General features: G+C 43.5%; 1 protein-coding gene across 1 annotated transcript in view; it reads left to right on the plus strand.

The window, feature by feature from the left end:
- LOC123510273 (protein split ends-like) overlaps positions 1 to 16,151 on the plus strand; it is a 78,948-nt gene that overhangs the window by 55,633 nt on the left and 7,164 nt on the right. Inside the window, 3 exon segments of the mRNA XM_045265259.1 lie at positions 13,829 to 14,921; positions 14,923 to 15,887; positions 15,989 to 16,126. Coding sequence (XP_045121194.1) covers positions 13,829 to 14,921; positions 14,923 to 15,887; positions 15,989 to 16,126 — 2,196 coding nt within the window.

Genomic DNA, 16,151 nt, shown 5'->3' on the forward strand with positions numbered 1-16,151 from the left:
GTAAAAAGAATGAAACAAAAAACATGAGTGGTGGCGGCTCGGAGACTAGAAAGACTAAGGCGTAGAAGGAACATGAAATAAAAAAAATATATACACACCCTATTCTTCCTTCTTTCCTTTCATATATCTAAGCGACTCTCATTTTCGAATTTAACATTTTATACGTGATGGCTTCACTTTTCTTTTTGTACATAATGTCTTATTTTTTTTCCGATCAGTAAAAAATAAATAATACACGGCACTATGCACTTCATGGTTGCCTATATCCTTGAACAGTGGCATGAATCCACACACAGGAGAGAAAGAGAGCGAGGGATGGGGGGAGGGGATGGGGGAAATGGTGTAGATGACAAAAACTCTCCCTGTGGTACTCCCAGAAGCATGAGATTAACTTTCATTTATTTTGACGTGCACTATTTTTCATTGCCATTGGAATTGCAAAAATGACGCGTATTAACCACTGCAGCCACACTAAAGCTGGCTTTTGAAAGTGTTGTGTGTAAACCATCATGGCAAACAATGGACAGACGGTACCTAAGTTTTGATTTGAGTTTGTTGAAGTCGAAACATTTACCAGTGCTTGTTATTTCCGTTCAGTGCCTTGGTAACGGCTGCGCGCACGCACACACACACACACACACACACACACACACACACACACACACACACACACACACACACACACACACACACACACACACACCTCCCCTCGTCCACTCTTCTCCTACCTTGGAGTTTATTTTGTCTATCCCGTCTGTCCCGTCTTGTTATTCACTACACCAAGGTCTTTAGGGTCAAACAGGGCAGAGGTCATCACAACAACTTCCCCTCACTCAGGCCATCCTCCTCATCCTTCTCGTCACAATCCTGATCCTAAAGTGAGCCAAAGTCATAAAAAGAAAACAAAGACATATTTTCAAAAACCCTCCTTTTGGGACTCCTTCCTGTCAGCCCCATCCAAATCCTCTCTATCCTACTCGAAGTCTTTCCAATCTCCTCCTCCTCCTCCTCATCCTGATCCTACAAAGTGCAGTGCTCCGAGACGCAGTTTCTCCAATAACTGACAGGGAGCGGTGAGAACGGTTGCCATGGTTCGCTGTAGGTTGCCAACATTCAGGAAAGGCAGTGCTAGTCTCGAGAGGCAGTGGTGGTGGAGTGGCAGTGGCAGGGGAGGCACGCTGGTGGGAGGGATGCCAGGAGTGCCATGGGGGCGGAACAGAACGCCAGCTTTACAAGAGAAGACTGCCAACTAGGGAGTTTAGGTGATCACTGCCCACCTTTCCTCCCTGCGTGCCTCTCCCATGTTCTTTCACCAAGTTTTCGTTTTCTTTGCCGGAAACCTTATTTTCCAAATTGAACTGCCGACTCCATCTCCGCAGTTTGATCTTCTGGAAATGTTTTCTTCTGTATTGCGTTCTTTTTAATGTTCTTTTTTTATAGTTTTCTTTACACGACGTATTTCGTTTTCGTTTTCTTTTTTCCTATTTTTCATGAGTTCATTTTCCAACGTTACATTTTTGTACGTTTGTGTTCATTCTCCCGTGGAATTTTAAAAGGTTTATACTGTGGTATGCGAACATTCCGTGGTTATGAATATTTTTAAAATTCTGACACTACACACACACACACACACACACACACACACACACACACACACACACACACACACACACACACACACACACACATACACGGCTTGTCAGAAAGATGTAAAAGGAATCATTAATGTGTGTATGAAAAAACTCAATCTTTACCAAACTACTTCTACGTTTACCAAGAGGTTGTGGATTTGAATCTTTATAGGGAGACACGTCGCCTCCTCGCCAGTGAAGGTAAGGAAGGGTTTTTATGTAATCCCTCCCTGGGTGTCCTTGTCACGCCACGTCAGGTTTCAACTCTCCGGCTTCATGTCCCAAAATGTTCCCCGGTGGTCAGAGAGTCAAGAGTCGAGGATTCGTAAGGCTTCGGGACGCTTCGGTTCAATTAAGTGAAGCAGTATATTTTCTGAAAGCAGACTGTTGGAATAGATTGGATTCTCGAGAGTTTTGATTTGATAGCGAGGTTTAATGATACTCACGTTTAAAAATCGTCCTCCGCGCACCGTCTTTCCCAAAAGTCGGCACCGAATTCTCGTTTTCGTCGTATGCCAAGTTCTCAAAGTTTATATTCCGCCATAATTCATGAAGCCGTGACAGCAGACCCCATCAACTAGACACACATTGCCACACTCACTGCCTCGCATCCCTCCAAGATTTGTCAAGCTGCGTGTATTAGTTAGGTCGCAAAGGCGGACAAAGACCCCGTGGTGGGCCTCCAGGATTGCGTTCTCTTTGCATCAGCGGCCATGGAGCAGCGGCCACGGGGAGGGAGCAGGGGAAACGCAATCATTCCAAGCTCACTTTATTGGTGCACTTTGCTAGGAATTCCGATATGTGCGTGGGGTGGGTGCTGCTGCTGCTCCTACCACCACCACCATCACCATCACCACTTGCACCAGGCCATTAGGTGCTGCTCTGACAACGCCGAGCACCACCACCACCACCAGCACTTCTTGGCGTTTGGTGGTGGTAGTGCATGCTTCGCTCCGTCGCACAGGGCGTCCCTTCAGCCAGCTCTAGAATGTGATAGGTATTGAATTTATCCGGCAACCCAGAGTGTGGCAACACTGCTGATAGTCCGACATGTTTCGCATTGACCACGAGTTGGCAACATCGACGGCGGCCTGACTAGTGTTGGCTCGCAATGTTTCACTCGTTTCGCAGCGTTTCACTCGCTTCGCTCACGCATCACATTCACCCCGATAACAGGATTCATTTTACATAGAGTCGAGAACCAGAGGCTGGCAGCTCGTCTCGTCGCCCCCACGAGACACTGCGACTGGCGGGGAGCTGAGCGAAACGGGAGGGAAGGTTGATTCCACTGAACGAAAGCCAGTGAGGCAGACCAACGCTACTGGTATAATTCCCAGCCCGAGCTCACTCTGGCGCCCGAATTATTTCAGAAACGTTCGTACTTTTCACAAGGTGGCCTGCCTGAGCCTGGGACGCGTTTCCAGACCAGCGTCCCCATTAGTGCCGTGTTATCGGGGGCTTCTCGGGCCGGGAATAGCGTGGGCTTCCCTGGAGGGTTGTGGGCTGCCGGCGAGGAAAGGAAAGAGAGGTCTGCTGGCTGCTGCTGCTGCTGCTGCTGAAGGGACGAAGATGGCGCGGTGGTGGCGTCTCAACTTTGGTCTTCATTGTCGTGCTGTGCAAGCCGGGCCGGGTCCTCATCGCCTGCCCAAATTTATGGTTCGCTCTGCAGTTTCATGGCGGTAGAATTGGTAGCTTTGTTCTCTCTTCTTTGCCTATTTTCCTATTCTTCTCCATTCCTTGCCTCCTTACTTCGCCCGGCCATTGGAGAGCTCGGTTTCGGAGAGGAAGAACTTAAATTTTAAAAGAAAGATTCCTCTCATCCTTAACAGGTTTCATTTCCCTGGAGTGGACATATGTTGCCCCCATCGCCCCATCGCCCCCCATCCTGCACCTCCCATAACCCCTCAGAATGCCCACTTCACCCTTCAGCTAATCCCCTTCAAGTAATCAGACACCGGTTCATACTCTGCTCTCGCACCCTAACTCCTGTCAACAACACTCTCCAGCCTTTGGGATTGGTGAGCCAGAGGGTGATGGCTTTTCTTTCTTCATAAGTCACCACATTGAGAGCCAGACCTTCCTGCTGAGCCATCCTTCCATCCATCCTGCAAGCCGCTATTCATTCCAGTTAGTTTTGCTTCTATCCTTCTTTTATTCCTTTCTATTGACTGTCTATTTCTTGAACTACCATTCCGTCTTATCTTTCCTTCTTTTCTATTTGCTTTTTCACTCGCTGTCTTTCCTCTCCAATTTAATTTCCTTTTCGGCTTCCTCCCGATAGATTCTCGTCAAGCCAGTTTTCTTTCTTTCACCTTTCCTCCTTTTCATCTCCTTTTATTCCTCCCTCAATGGATTCTAGTTAAGCCATCTCCTCAGCTTTCCTCCTCCGCGTTCCACATTCATTCGTTCACCGAAGTTTGAGATAAAAAAAGTAAAAAAGGATTATAACTTAAAACTATAACTCCAACTTTACCCGTGAGTAATTCCTGATGTTCGTTGTGCACTAATGGGAAGAGCCAACAGCTGCAGAATCCTCACGCATCCCCACATTTCGTCCCTAAAGCTCACCATCCATCCTCATCCTCCCTGTTTTCTTTCAACCTCAGTGATGCAACAAACACCACGACGCGCAACACAACCTCTCCTCCCAGCCCACACCAACACGGCAACACGACATCTATTCACCTCATAAGTATGACAACACGTCCTCCCCACACACACGCACGGTTAGTTACTGTGACGGGGGGTTGAGTAACGAGAGGTCTGGCGCGCGGTCTGCTGGTCTGGTGGTCTGGTTCGAGTTGGCAAGCGAGCGAGCGAGCGAGCGGGCGGGCGAACCTCACAATATCTTTTTGGGTTGAGTTGCGAGGTCGTGAGGGGAGAGGGAGGGTGGAGGGAGGGAGAGGCAAGCCAGTCTGTGCCGGCTTTAATATAGCTCCAGCGTTTCTCTTTGGGTATCGTTCCTTCTCATTTTGCTTCGTGTGTTCGACCACTGTGCTTCGTTCGTGGGGTTCGGCGTCATTTGGGGAGTTCATGAAAGATTTATGAGGGTTTTTTGGTTGCTATTTCAGTGGTGCCTTGGTGGCTGTGGCTCTCTCTTCATTTATAGCGTGTCTTTTCTGTTCTCTTTTGGTTTCGTTCATTGTGAAAGGACTCCGCCGTTCCTGTTCCTTTTTTTATTTCTTTTAGTTTCGGTTTTGAATTTTTTGTCCGTTTTCTGTTTCATTCTTTTCTGGGGTTCGAGGTTGCGTTCATTTACCCGTTTTCCGTTTTTCTTTCTTGTATCTTTATAAAAGGAATTTTTCTCTTTTTGCAAACGAACTGAAGGTTAATTTGAAGGCTTCATTTTGTTGCTTCAAGGTTCGTTTCCCTCGGTTTTGGAGCTCCGGAATTTTCCACTTGTATGCGTCTTGGCAATATTGCAACATTCATGTTCTTTCACATTATACATTTTTGTGTTCATACATTAGCTAGAATTTTGAAGTGAAAATGAACAACCACCAAAAACAAACCGTATCCTCACTACCACCGCCACCATCACCATCACCATCACTTTCAAAACTTTTCCTCGCTTATGTTAAACTTGGAAACTTTTTGGACTCCCCAACTTTTTATTGGGAAAGAAAAGGCTCGTAAAACTTTGCACATGCCAGACAGTGTAATGGGTTGCCTCTGCCTGTTTGCCTCTATTAAACCGGAAGATAAGCAGCAGCAGTGTCCTCTGGCGTTGGTGATGATGATGTTGAGATGGTGAGGTTCAGTGGTTGTCGCGTTGTTTTAATGTCTTTGTGTGGGTGTGGGTTCAGCCAATCGTGTATACTCCACCCAGCTGCCTCCACTTTTTGTTACACTGTTGCTCCACCTCCTCGCCACATTTCCTCACTCCACTCCGTCCACGCGCGATCAGAATGGAAATTTCCAGTAGATAAATTCTAAAACGTTAGCGGAGCATTGGAGAAATTTAAAATGTTAGATGACGCGCAAACTTTTTACTCCCTTTCGTAACTAAAAGCTTCGTTTTCGATATCGACTCAATGTATCAGAAGGTTCATCTCGCAGCGAATGGACACAACTTGGGATGATGTACAGTCCTCTCCTCCGACAGACAAATGCGTCCCTTTTATCAGAACATTTCACAGGGCGCAATGTGAGGCAGTTAAGAGCAACGAATAGAGAATGATATAAAGAGGAAAACGGACGAGACTTTTGATGATTTACGTAAGTCTTCTGTCCTTTCGTGGTAGAATAATATCTTTCCTTTTATAAGAGCGTTTTAGTGAATGGATTTTTAAGCGTTTGAAAGATGGCGAGATATAAAGAGAAAATTTGATGAGACATGATGAATTAGTCTCGTGTCTTCTTCAGCAGAGTAATATGTTATTTATTTATTTATTTATTTATTTATTTATTTATTTTATTTATCATTTTTTCCCCTTTTGTAAGAGTATGCCATTGTACAACAGTGGAGGTGTTTGGGAGTTATGGTGAGGTGCTGATAATGATGTAGATTTAAAGATAGATGGGACGTGATGATATGGTCTCTGGTCGTCTTCGTGGCAGAATTTCTCGTACTTCATCAGAATATACAAGCGTGCGAAAGTTGAAACGCCCAAGAGTTACGACGAGGTGTTAATAATGATGAAAAATGGAAAATGGATGGGACTTATGATAATTTAGTTTCTTGGGTAGAATATCTTTTCCTTTTCTATCAAAGTTTGTGAGTGTACGAAAGTTTAAACGTTTGAGAGTTCCGGCGAGTTGTTAAGAATGACATAAAGAGAAAAATGGATGGGACTTGGCTTCTTATCTTTCTCTGGGAGAATAATATATCTCATTTTTTACCAAAGTATCTAAAATGGATACAAATTTAGACATCTGAGTAACGACAAGACAGTAGGAGTTATATAAAGTGAAAAATCCGACGAAGTTGAGTAACATGTATATCAGAATATCTTTGTTGGCTAAGTTGAGGCAGTTAAGATTCAAGGGATCTGAAATTGGTATAAAATGAAAAATGAAGAAGTTCGATAATTCATAGCCGTCTTTCCTTGGCAGAGTAATGGCCTTGTTATCAGGCAGCGAGGTTCCTGGTTCTTGGTTCGTGAAGGTCAGGAGGTTGGCCTTTGCGACAGCGCCTCCTTAGTGTAGTTTTGGTTACGACTTCCTTTTTTGCTGTCTGATCTGTGGTGCTGTCTCGCTCAAGGATCAGTGTTCATTGTCAATTGTAAAGGACACCATACTTGTTGGAAGAGTACAGACGTCAAGCGGTAAAATATGTACAAAATATTAAATAAGTGAAAACATAAGATAACTGACTGTAAAGTATATTAAGAATATGTAATAATTTAAGCCCCGGCAATATACCACAGCTGGAGTGAAGGAAATGCTTCTTGGAGTTAAAAATTTAATACAGCATAAATGTGTGGTGATGTCAGAGAGAGAGAGAGAGAGAGAGAGAGAGAGAGAGTGGTGGGTTTCGTTCAATCTTTAAATAAGAGACTCAGCTCTGGAAACCCTTCACCGTTCTCTTAACTAACTCAGATGTCTCTCCGGTAAATCATTAGTTCAAAATAAAATACTTTCACGTTAAATTATGAAAATAAAAAATAAAAATGGATAGCCTCGCTCGTCAAAAAGATAAATATAAAAACAAGCTCTTAATTACCATCTGATTAGATTAACTGCTTTTATAATTAAGTTAATCGAGAAAATCATGAGACAGAATAGTAACGCGACTCTCCTCTCTTAATCTTTCGCTCACCGGCCTATTGTACGAAACATTGAGAGAAGTAAGGATAGATTTTTCCTCTATGATCCTTGAAATGAGAAATGTAGCACCAAACAGCCGGCAGCATTACTAAAGCTCTTCTAAAATACTATACACTGAAGCTGGTCTATTAGAGAACCTTCCTGTGTTTTCTTTCCATGTTTTCCACTTTGAGAGATATAGAGAGGAGGTTAGTGAGGATAATCCTTGCTCTGTTCTATTCTGTTTTTCGATTTGTTTGTTGTAGTAGTAGTAATGGTAACAGTAGTATCATTATCAGTTTTAATTTGCTAATGGTTTAAAAATGTAACGAGGTTTACTTTTTTTTCCCCACGGCAGGTTGTTAGAGCATTTTTTCCGTGGACTGTAAGGGCGAAACATTTTTGTGTGCGCTAATGGCTATGTTGAGTGTAAGGAGAAATAATTGTACAGTGTGTGTTCTCTTCTACTTATCCTTCTTTTAGTGTTGGCTAGTGTGTGTGTGTGTGTGTGTGTGTGTGTGTGTGTGTGTGTGTGTGTGTGTGTTCGCCCATGCCCTCTTTTTATATGTTTCTTGTTTATTTTCTTTTATCAGATTCGTGTTCGGCTGTCACCATCACCATCATTATCAGAGTGACGGCAAACACGAACCCATTAATACAACACTATTTTCCTTTTACACTCTCCAAGAACTTTAACAAATACAATAATTGTTAAGAACACAATGAACAAGTATTAATCTCTCTCACTTCTTGCAAATAAAAAAAAAAAACTCAGTGAATAAGAACAAGGAATACAGGAATGGTAGTAATAGTAGTAGTAATAGTCGCGGGAGTAATCATAGCTTTTGTATATAATCAGCATATATCAGCATAATATCCTTGTCTTAAATATTTAATGATTTTCTGGTCCGTGCAGCAATATCACCAGGAATGTTTTATATTATCTTTCCCTCTATAAATTTAAAACCCCAGTGATGTTTATCTAGTCCTATATTAGGCATCATATTCATGGAAGGGTGTAATATCTTTTTACCACTACTGGGAACAGGGTATTTTTTCTTTTTGTTACAGGAATTTGAATTATTTTAAAATTAATAATAAAAAATTTTGATGGAAAAGTGTTGTCGTATTTTGCGATAGCCTAATTATCTCTCGTTAGAATTTCATGTATTGCAATGGGCTTGGGTTTCTCTCTCTCTCTCTCTCTCTCTCTCTCTCTCTCTCTCTCTCTCTCTCTCTCTCTCTCTCTCTCTCTCTCTCTCTCTCGTCCGAAATTCACATTTCTGAAATTCGTGTAGTGGTGGTATTGATTCGCAAGACTCTCATCCTTAACCCACACGTGTATCTACTCACTTATTGCGTATCATATTTCTGGAAGAGTGCAATATCTTTAAGCACTACTGGGAACGGGATATACTTTGGGTAACAGGAGCTAGAACGAGTTTGAGATTAATTAAAACGATGGATGAAAAGAGGGGTCATACTTTGCGATAGCCTAGTTATCTCTCTCGTTTGAATTTCATGTATTGTAATGGACTTCTTTTAATTCTTTCGCGTCCTTCACTCCGAAATTCATATTCTCCAATGCGTGTGTAGTGTTGGTATTGATTTGCAAGACTCTCTTTCCTTTAATATCGGGAATGTGATAATTTCTCCCGGTTCCGATTCTTCAATATTGGAAAATTAATGTTACTTTTGGATTCCCGACTGCCAAACCTTTGCTCTTGAAATATTGGATAGAGAAAGCGAAGGATGTGAATATGTTACAATGTCCATAAGTCTTATAAATCACATTCATATTATTATTTAGTTTAATTCTTGCTATCAGTTCGGCAGTTCCTGGTTCTTCAATATTGGAAAACTAATAAACTTTTAGATTTTCAAATGGCGAGTCTTTGCTATTCAAATATCGGGTTATGGGAGTGGAGTGTATCAATGTTTGTTACGCAGGAATGTTCAGATATCACGTTCATGTTATTACTCACTTTTATTCGCGTAACTCCAATAACTCCAATAACTAACTTTTGGAATTCCGAGTGTCGAGTCTGCTACTGCAATATTACTGTACCATATTGAAGTGAAGGATACGGTTGTTCTTTTTTTTCTTTTTTTTTTTTATCAACTTTCGGTCCTTTTTATATGTAGCAAAGTATTGTAAATTTCTTCTTAGGAGTGTAGCATTAGTAAAGCCAAGAAAACTTTCATAAGATTTAGGTGTAATAGTACTAATCTAAATACGGATTTTAAGACGTGAAACCGAATGAATACTAATACAAATAGTAAGATTCCAGAAACATGTACTTGTCTCTTTTAAAGGCAAAAACATTAACACAGCTGCTTACAATCAAAATTATCCCATTTACTCAATTCGTTTCACTCTGATGGAGCCAAATTTATAACTACTTTGCGTGTTCTCTAAGTTCATTCTTTCACTGTTTCTCTTCTTATTGTATCCACCAACAAATGAATGGAAAGGTTATTGAAGGGAAGCCGTGAAGTGAAGGAGGAACTGGGATAGGTTATGAGGAGGTATTTCTAATGATAAAAGTGGGATGGAGGTAAAAGTTTAGCTTAGGAACCCCGTGCACGTCACAACATCAGCCTTCTAATAAACTCAACATTTTCATCATCTCTCTGTTTGCTTTTCCATCATTATCGATACGTAAAAGCTTCGTTTTTTTTCATAATTGATGGTAATAAACTTGCTAGCATTTATTCATCTTTGCGTGTGTACTTACCATTATAACCTTGAGTGATGAGAATAAATTACTTAACTCTGTGTGTGTGTGTGTGTGTGTGTGTGTGTGCAGCCAGTCAGTTCTCCCTTGCAGCCATCCGTTCCTATCTCCACACAGAGGCTAGATAGAACCATTCCCGAATTCTGCACCGTCAATAGACCTTTCCCCTTTAAAAGCTGCGTAGCCCCGTCCGTGTTTCTCTCCTTTTTGTTTCGCCTTTCCCAGAGTTTCAACATCAAGCGTCCTCCTTGAAAATCTCGTAATATGAAACTCGGTCTTCCCTTTTTCTTCCTCATATCAGAGTGCATTTTCCTCAGTTATTATTTGTTTATTCGTGTTTTGGGGGTTTGTAGATTCACCTCAACTTTCTTTTGTGTGTGTGTGTGTGTGCGTGTGTGTGTGTGTTTCTATTCAGTGTTGGGGTTTTGCAGTGTTGCGTTGCGTTGCGTTTTCTTTCTTTCTCTATTTCTTCTTTCTCTCGTTTTTGTGTTTAACTTTATTTTCAGAGTGTGAGGTGAGGTCATGGTGTGAGTTTTGTGTGTTTGTTTCTTCTTTTTATATATTTTTTGTATTTTATCTTGTCTTTCCTACTATTTATTTTTTTTTTGTCTGCAACTTTATTTGCGAAGTTGGAGGTCATGAAGTGTTTTTGTTTTCTGTTTCCCCTTTTATGTAGTTTGGTTTGTATTTACCTAGCCATTGTGTGTATGTGTGTGTGTGTGTGTGTGTGTGTGTGTGTGTGTTTAGAGCAGCGAGTATAAAGGGGATGTACAACGTGTGTATGTTGTTATTCATGAACGTGTGTGTTTCAGGACTACACACACACACACACACACAGTTACGTCATCGCCTCAAAGTATTTCTTCCTCTCTGCCGTTGGAATTTCAGTTAACTTTAAGTCACATTCCTTTATACTATAGAGGCCCCGCAAATAACTTCGGTCACGCACGGGATGTTCAGAATTATTAAAGAACGCGGTGAGAGAGAGAGAGAGAGAGAGAGAGAGAGAGAGAGAGAGAGAGAGAGAGAGAGAGAGAGATGGTGTAGCCTACTGTTGTGGCGGAAGACAGACAATAGCCTAGTTACAAGTAGGAATTATTTGTCAGTGGAATAAAATACGTTTTTTGTTCAATATCTGAGTGGAGACGAGAGTGCCTACCAGTGATATATTGGTTAGCTATCTATCATCTAATGTTTTATCGGCTTGTTTATCTTCTTACTTGTTAAAATGGTCATCCTTTATGGTTTTATTGATGTTTCCTCTATTTAATATTTTTTTTAGTAGAGACGAGGTACCAGGCTGTAATATATTGGTTAGCTATCCATTATCTTGTTTTTTAATTGACTTTCTCGTTAAAACTGTAATTTTTCAGTTTTATTCATGTTTCGTCTTTGTTTAATAGCTTTGAGTAGAAACGAGGGTACCGGGCAGTGATATATTGGATAGCTTTGTATTATCTTGTTTTGTATTGACTTACTCGCTAAAAGTCGTTCTCTATAGTTTTATTGATGTTTCCTCTCTGTTTAATATTTTGAGTAGAATCGAATGTTCAAAGCAGTGATATATCATCTCGTTTTTATTATTTTTTTTTTATCCTTACTCGTTAAAACTAATTTTTCCCTATTTTAATAAACGTTCCCGTAATCTATCATTCTCTACCCTATCTCTAGCTGGAGTGACTGGACGCAAGGAAAACATGCATGATCAAGCCAGGACACAACCTTTTATTATCAAGCATACATATTCTAATGACGGGAACATTCACCTTTAAACGACACAAACCCAAAGTGATAAAAGTCATGCGCGAGTCTATAGAAAATTAAACCCACTTGAATTTTATCAGGATTTTCTCAGACGCGTTTCACGATTCTCTTGTTTCATTAAGTTATTTCAAGGCATTTCATTCTTCCATAACGCATCAGTTAATTTTAAGGAAAAACTGAAAATAAGACCAATAAAAGCCTTGTAATTCTTTGATAATTAATACCCACATGTTCCGCCAAGTATTTCGCGACTCTTGTTTCGTTCAGTCTTTCGCAGCACGAGCTACAGACTGCAGAGACGCGGCGACACTGAATCCCTTCCTTGCGAGTTTATCCTGTATTCTATCTGGTGTCCTTATTTTATAGCATAGCGTGTAGAAGCTGGCGAACACTCAGCAGGTGTGTTAGGGCAGGGTGTGTGGCGCCACGAGGCTGTGGAATGAGTGCTGCAGAGGAAGTTAAGGGCGAGGACTTGATGGAGTCTTATTACAGGGACCACATGTCTGGCGACTCTGAAAATGGCGGTGTTTACTTGCCTGATTGGGTGTGGTATGAAGAGTTGTCGTATGAGGTAGTCTTTCATCAGCATGTAGAGGAGGATCCATTCATGTTGGAAGTAATGCTTTATCGCAGTGACGGAACGGAGTTGTATTCCATGACCTACATGCTGCTGCTTTGAGGAGCGTGAGTCTGCGTGACAGTGTGAGGTGCAGGCAGAAGCAGTCCCAGACCACAGTTCACAGCGGGAAAGCGAATCAAGCAATCCCTTACACGTCTGTAGGTCTGTAGGGCGGTTATTTGAACTACAGGAGAGACCAGATCAGTTTATAGTGCGTGTGTTCACCAGGCCTTCCCTCCGTGGCTGTGGCGGGGAAGATTTGTAAACAGGAGAAATTACGTGTTTTCTGATACTTGAAACAGCAGGCAGGAGCATGTCTTGATTGTTAGGGCAGGTAGTAAGCCTTCCTCCTACCGTGTCTGGCTGTGGTGGTGGTGAGGCTTATCATGGGTCACACCTAACCAGCTTGAAATCATGGTGGTGGTGGTGATAGCAGTGCCAGTGGGCTGCGTTCCGTTGGAAGTGAGCACGCTGCCCCCCAACCCCCAACGGAACGCAAGGGAACGCGTAAGCCATACGGGTATGGTTGACAAGATGGCCGTCCAAGCTGCTCTCCTCCTCCTCGCTCAAGAGCTCGCAAAAGACCCTCTGTTGGACGCTGCAGAGCTCCTTTTAGCACGAGAGGAGGAAATATTGCAAAGGGAAACTGTCCCTGCAGCCACAGGTGCTGGAGGGGCCTCTGCAGCAGCTACCATGGCGGTAGAGGCTGTCTCTTCTGCCTCAGAGGCTGTGGGAAGAAATGCGACACATATAACACCGTCTTTTATTGCTATAAATACTAATATTTTGGTCATATTGCCTTATTCCAGCATTCTACAAGGGATAACAGACTTACCACATTGTTTTTGATGTTCTGTCACCTTTACCAAGTAAACCAAAACAAACTTAATGTAAACTAACCAAACCTAAGCTAATCTAACATAACTTAAAGCTAATCTAACTGCTTTGGCACAGTGTTGATTTTCAAAAGCATCAGTACGAGTTAATAATAGCCGAGTGCATGGAAAAATTGTAAAAAATCATAGACGTGAAATAGTGAGCATATTACCACAACATGCTGTCGTGTCATGCACTAAGTACTGACAGGGACTGATAGTAAACATTAACCAGATATCATTCCAAAATAAAACTTGTATGATGTACATACTTCTTGCTAGTAGATAACAAGCTGGAGAAGTACCATGTATTTATTTCATCATGAATGATGTATCTTGTATTGGCTCCTTTGTCTTTTCTCAGCAGCATATTTCACTGCTGGATAACTTATGGATTCTAATAACTTATTTTTGGTGTTGCCGTATATTTTATCTTGTTCTTTCTCTCCACAGCGACCTCCTTTACTTGTCCACCAAAGAAGAGGAACCAGGACGTGCCCAGCCACACCACCTCGCCGCTCAGTGTTCTACCTCAGCCACAGGCACAGGGATGGGCCTCTCACCAATTCCAGCCTCACTCAAACCTCTCACAAAAATATTTAACAAATGGGACAGCATCTCACTTACTCCACCCTGCATCCCCCACCCTCCAGAGCACCTCCCACCAGCTGTTCCTTACTAGCGAGTCACCACATGCAGTGAGGAGTGAGGGCCGCAAGTCACATTTGCATCAGAAGTGGTATGAGCCTGCAGCTTCCTCCTCATCAGCCACATGGTTCCCTCCTACACTAATCCCATCCCCAACATTCCCACCAAGCAGCACCCAGGTAAATGGAAGCCAGGATACCACACATCAGGCTCAAGTGCATTCTCCCTTGGCAGCGACCAGCCCCACAGTGACTGCACAGCCCTCCAAGGACCATGTTGGTATGCAGAGGCCTCCACCTCTCATTCCCCTGCCAAGAGTGGAAGCCTCAGCTATCAGTCACTCAAGAAACACCCCCCAGGATACTCAGGCCTCCAGGTGGCTTCCGTACTCTCTTGAGCCTCGAGATGCTTCACTGCAAGGCCAACTGGACCCCAGAGCTGCCAGCCAGCCACCAGGGGGACAAAGGACAGTCTTTGCAGTAAGGACAAAGACTGATTCTACCCACAATCCCATGCTTCACATTCCTGCTCTGCCAGCCAACCAGCCAGACCTGAAGCCTCACCCACCAGCCGCAGCCCAGATGCCAGCCCACCAGCCTCCCTCACCCTCTAGAGTGGTGGCCAGGACAAGTGTGGTTCCCTCCAACACAGTGTGGATTGTAGATGGCCAAAAGTCATCGGAGTTGCCTTTTGCATCTGCTTCCTCCAGCAGACCAGCATTGCAGCACTATGTATCAGCTCTGCCATCCAGCACAGTGCCCTCCCCTCATCACACCTCACCCAGCTCAAGACAAGAAGTTCCTCAAGATCTCTCCATCAGTTCACCCTCAGTCATCACCTCTGCTGTGAGGTCGAGAATCATCAACACCACCAACGCCTCGCTACCTGTGTCATCCTCTCATCTCTCTAATCCTCACAGCTGGTGTTCCTCTCATTCCCGTGTCGTCTGAAGCAAACACCTCGGCACCCAACACTGTCACCACCATCACCAGAACCCCCATCGTGTCCACAGTATCAATCAAAGCCAGTGAGCAGCAGCAGCAGCAAGACAGTGTTGTTTCATATGAGACCAAGAAGAGCAAGGCTGTCAAGTCCAGGAAATTGCAGGAATCTGATGAGGCTGTTCAGGCAAAGAGAATCAAGTTACAGGAAGGAGTGGAAGGTGGATTAAAGCTAAGTGATGTCAGCCACTCCACTCATTCAGACAGCATCCCTTCTACCACAGCCTCCACCACAACCACCTCTGAGTCTTCCCCCAGCAAGCTGAACAAAGTCAACTATGTGGCTGTCATATCCATTACTCCCTCCACCACTACCACTGTTACAACCACGGTCTCATCCACCACCACCACCTCTACCACTTCCACTACGCCTGCCACACATACCACTATATCTGCATCCATCTCGGATCCACTCCTGGTCACCTCAGAGTTCAAGAGCCACAGGAAGGACTCAACCAGTGATAAGACATCGAGTATGGCACAGAAATCAGATGCCCAGGGGAGTGATGCAAAGACTCCATTCATTCTGGTGCCCAAAAAGAGGCTACGTGTAATGGCAGACACTGACCTTTCTTCTGTCAAGGGCACACCAACATCTGTAGTGAAGCAGCTGAGAGAAGAGAGTACACCACCAAGGTCATCCATCATCCACACCACCGCTGCCGCTGCTGCTGCCACACAAGATGGCCACGGAGAGTCTGGGAAAGGTCAGATTAAGGAAACTCCCTCCCCGGCTGTACCGTCATCCTCAGCCACAAGTAGTCCTGCAAAGAAGACTTTGAAGCGAGAGAGAGTGTCATTTCCTGCCAAGACTAGCACTGCACCACTGTCTCCCGTCTACTGTGCTTCTCCCGCCACAAAAAGTAAGACTGATGTGCGTACTTCATCTCTGTGGCCTCTGATAATGTCCATGGTGAGAGAGCTAAGTGTATCTAAATGGAACTAAGACTGTTTCCTCCCACAGAGCGACTCAAGAAGGTGGCAGTGCAAGTGGAGAGGCTGACAGAGAAGAGCCTCACAGATGCCTTCCTTGCTGCCCACAATGTGTCCCCTACGTGTGGTGCTCGGCTGTGTCGCCACCTGAAGGTGCTGCAGGGAGCTGGTGAGTGCTGGTGGCTGTGTGTGGA

The sequence above is a fragment of the Portunus trituberculatus genome, chromosome 28, assembly GCF_017591435.1.
Source record: "Portunus trituberculatus isolate SZX2019 chromosome 28, ASM1759143v1, whole genome shotgun sequence".
NCBI lineage: Eukaryota > Metazoa > Arthropoda > Malacostraca > Decapoda > Portunidae > Portunus > Portunus trituberculatus.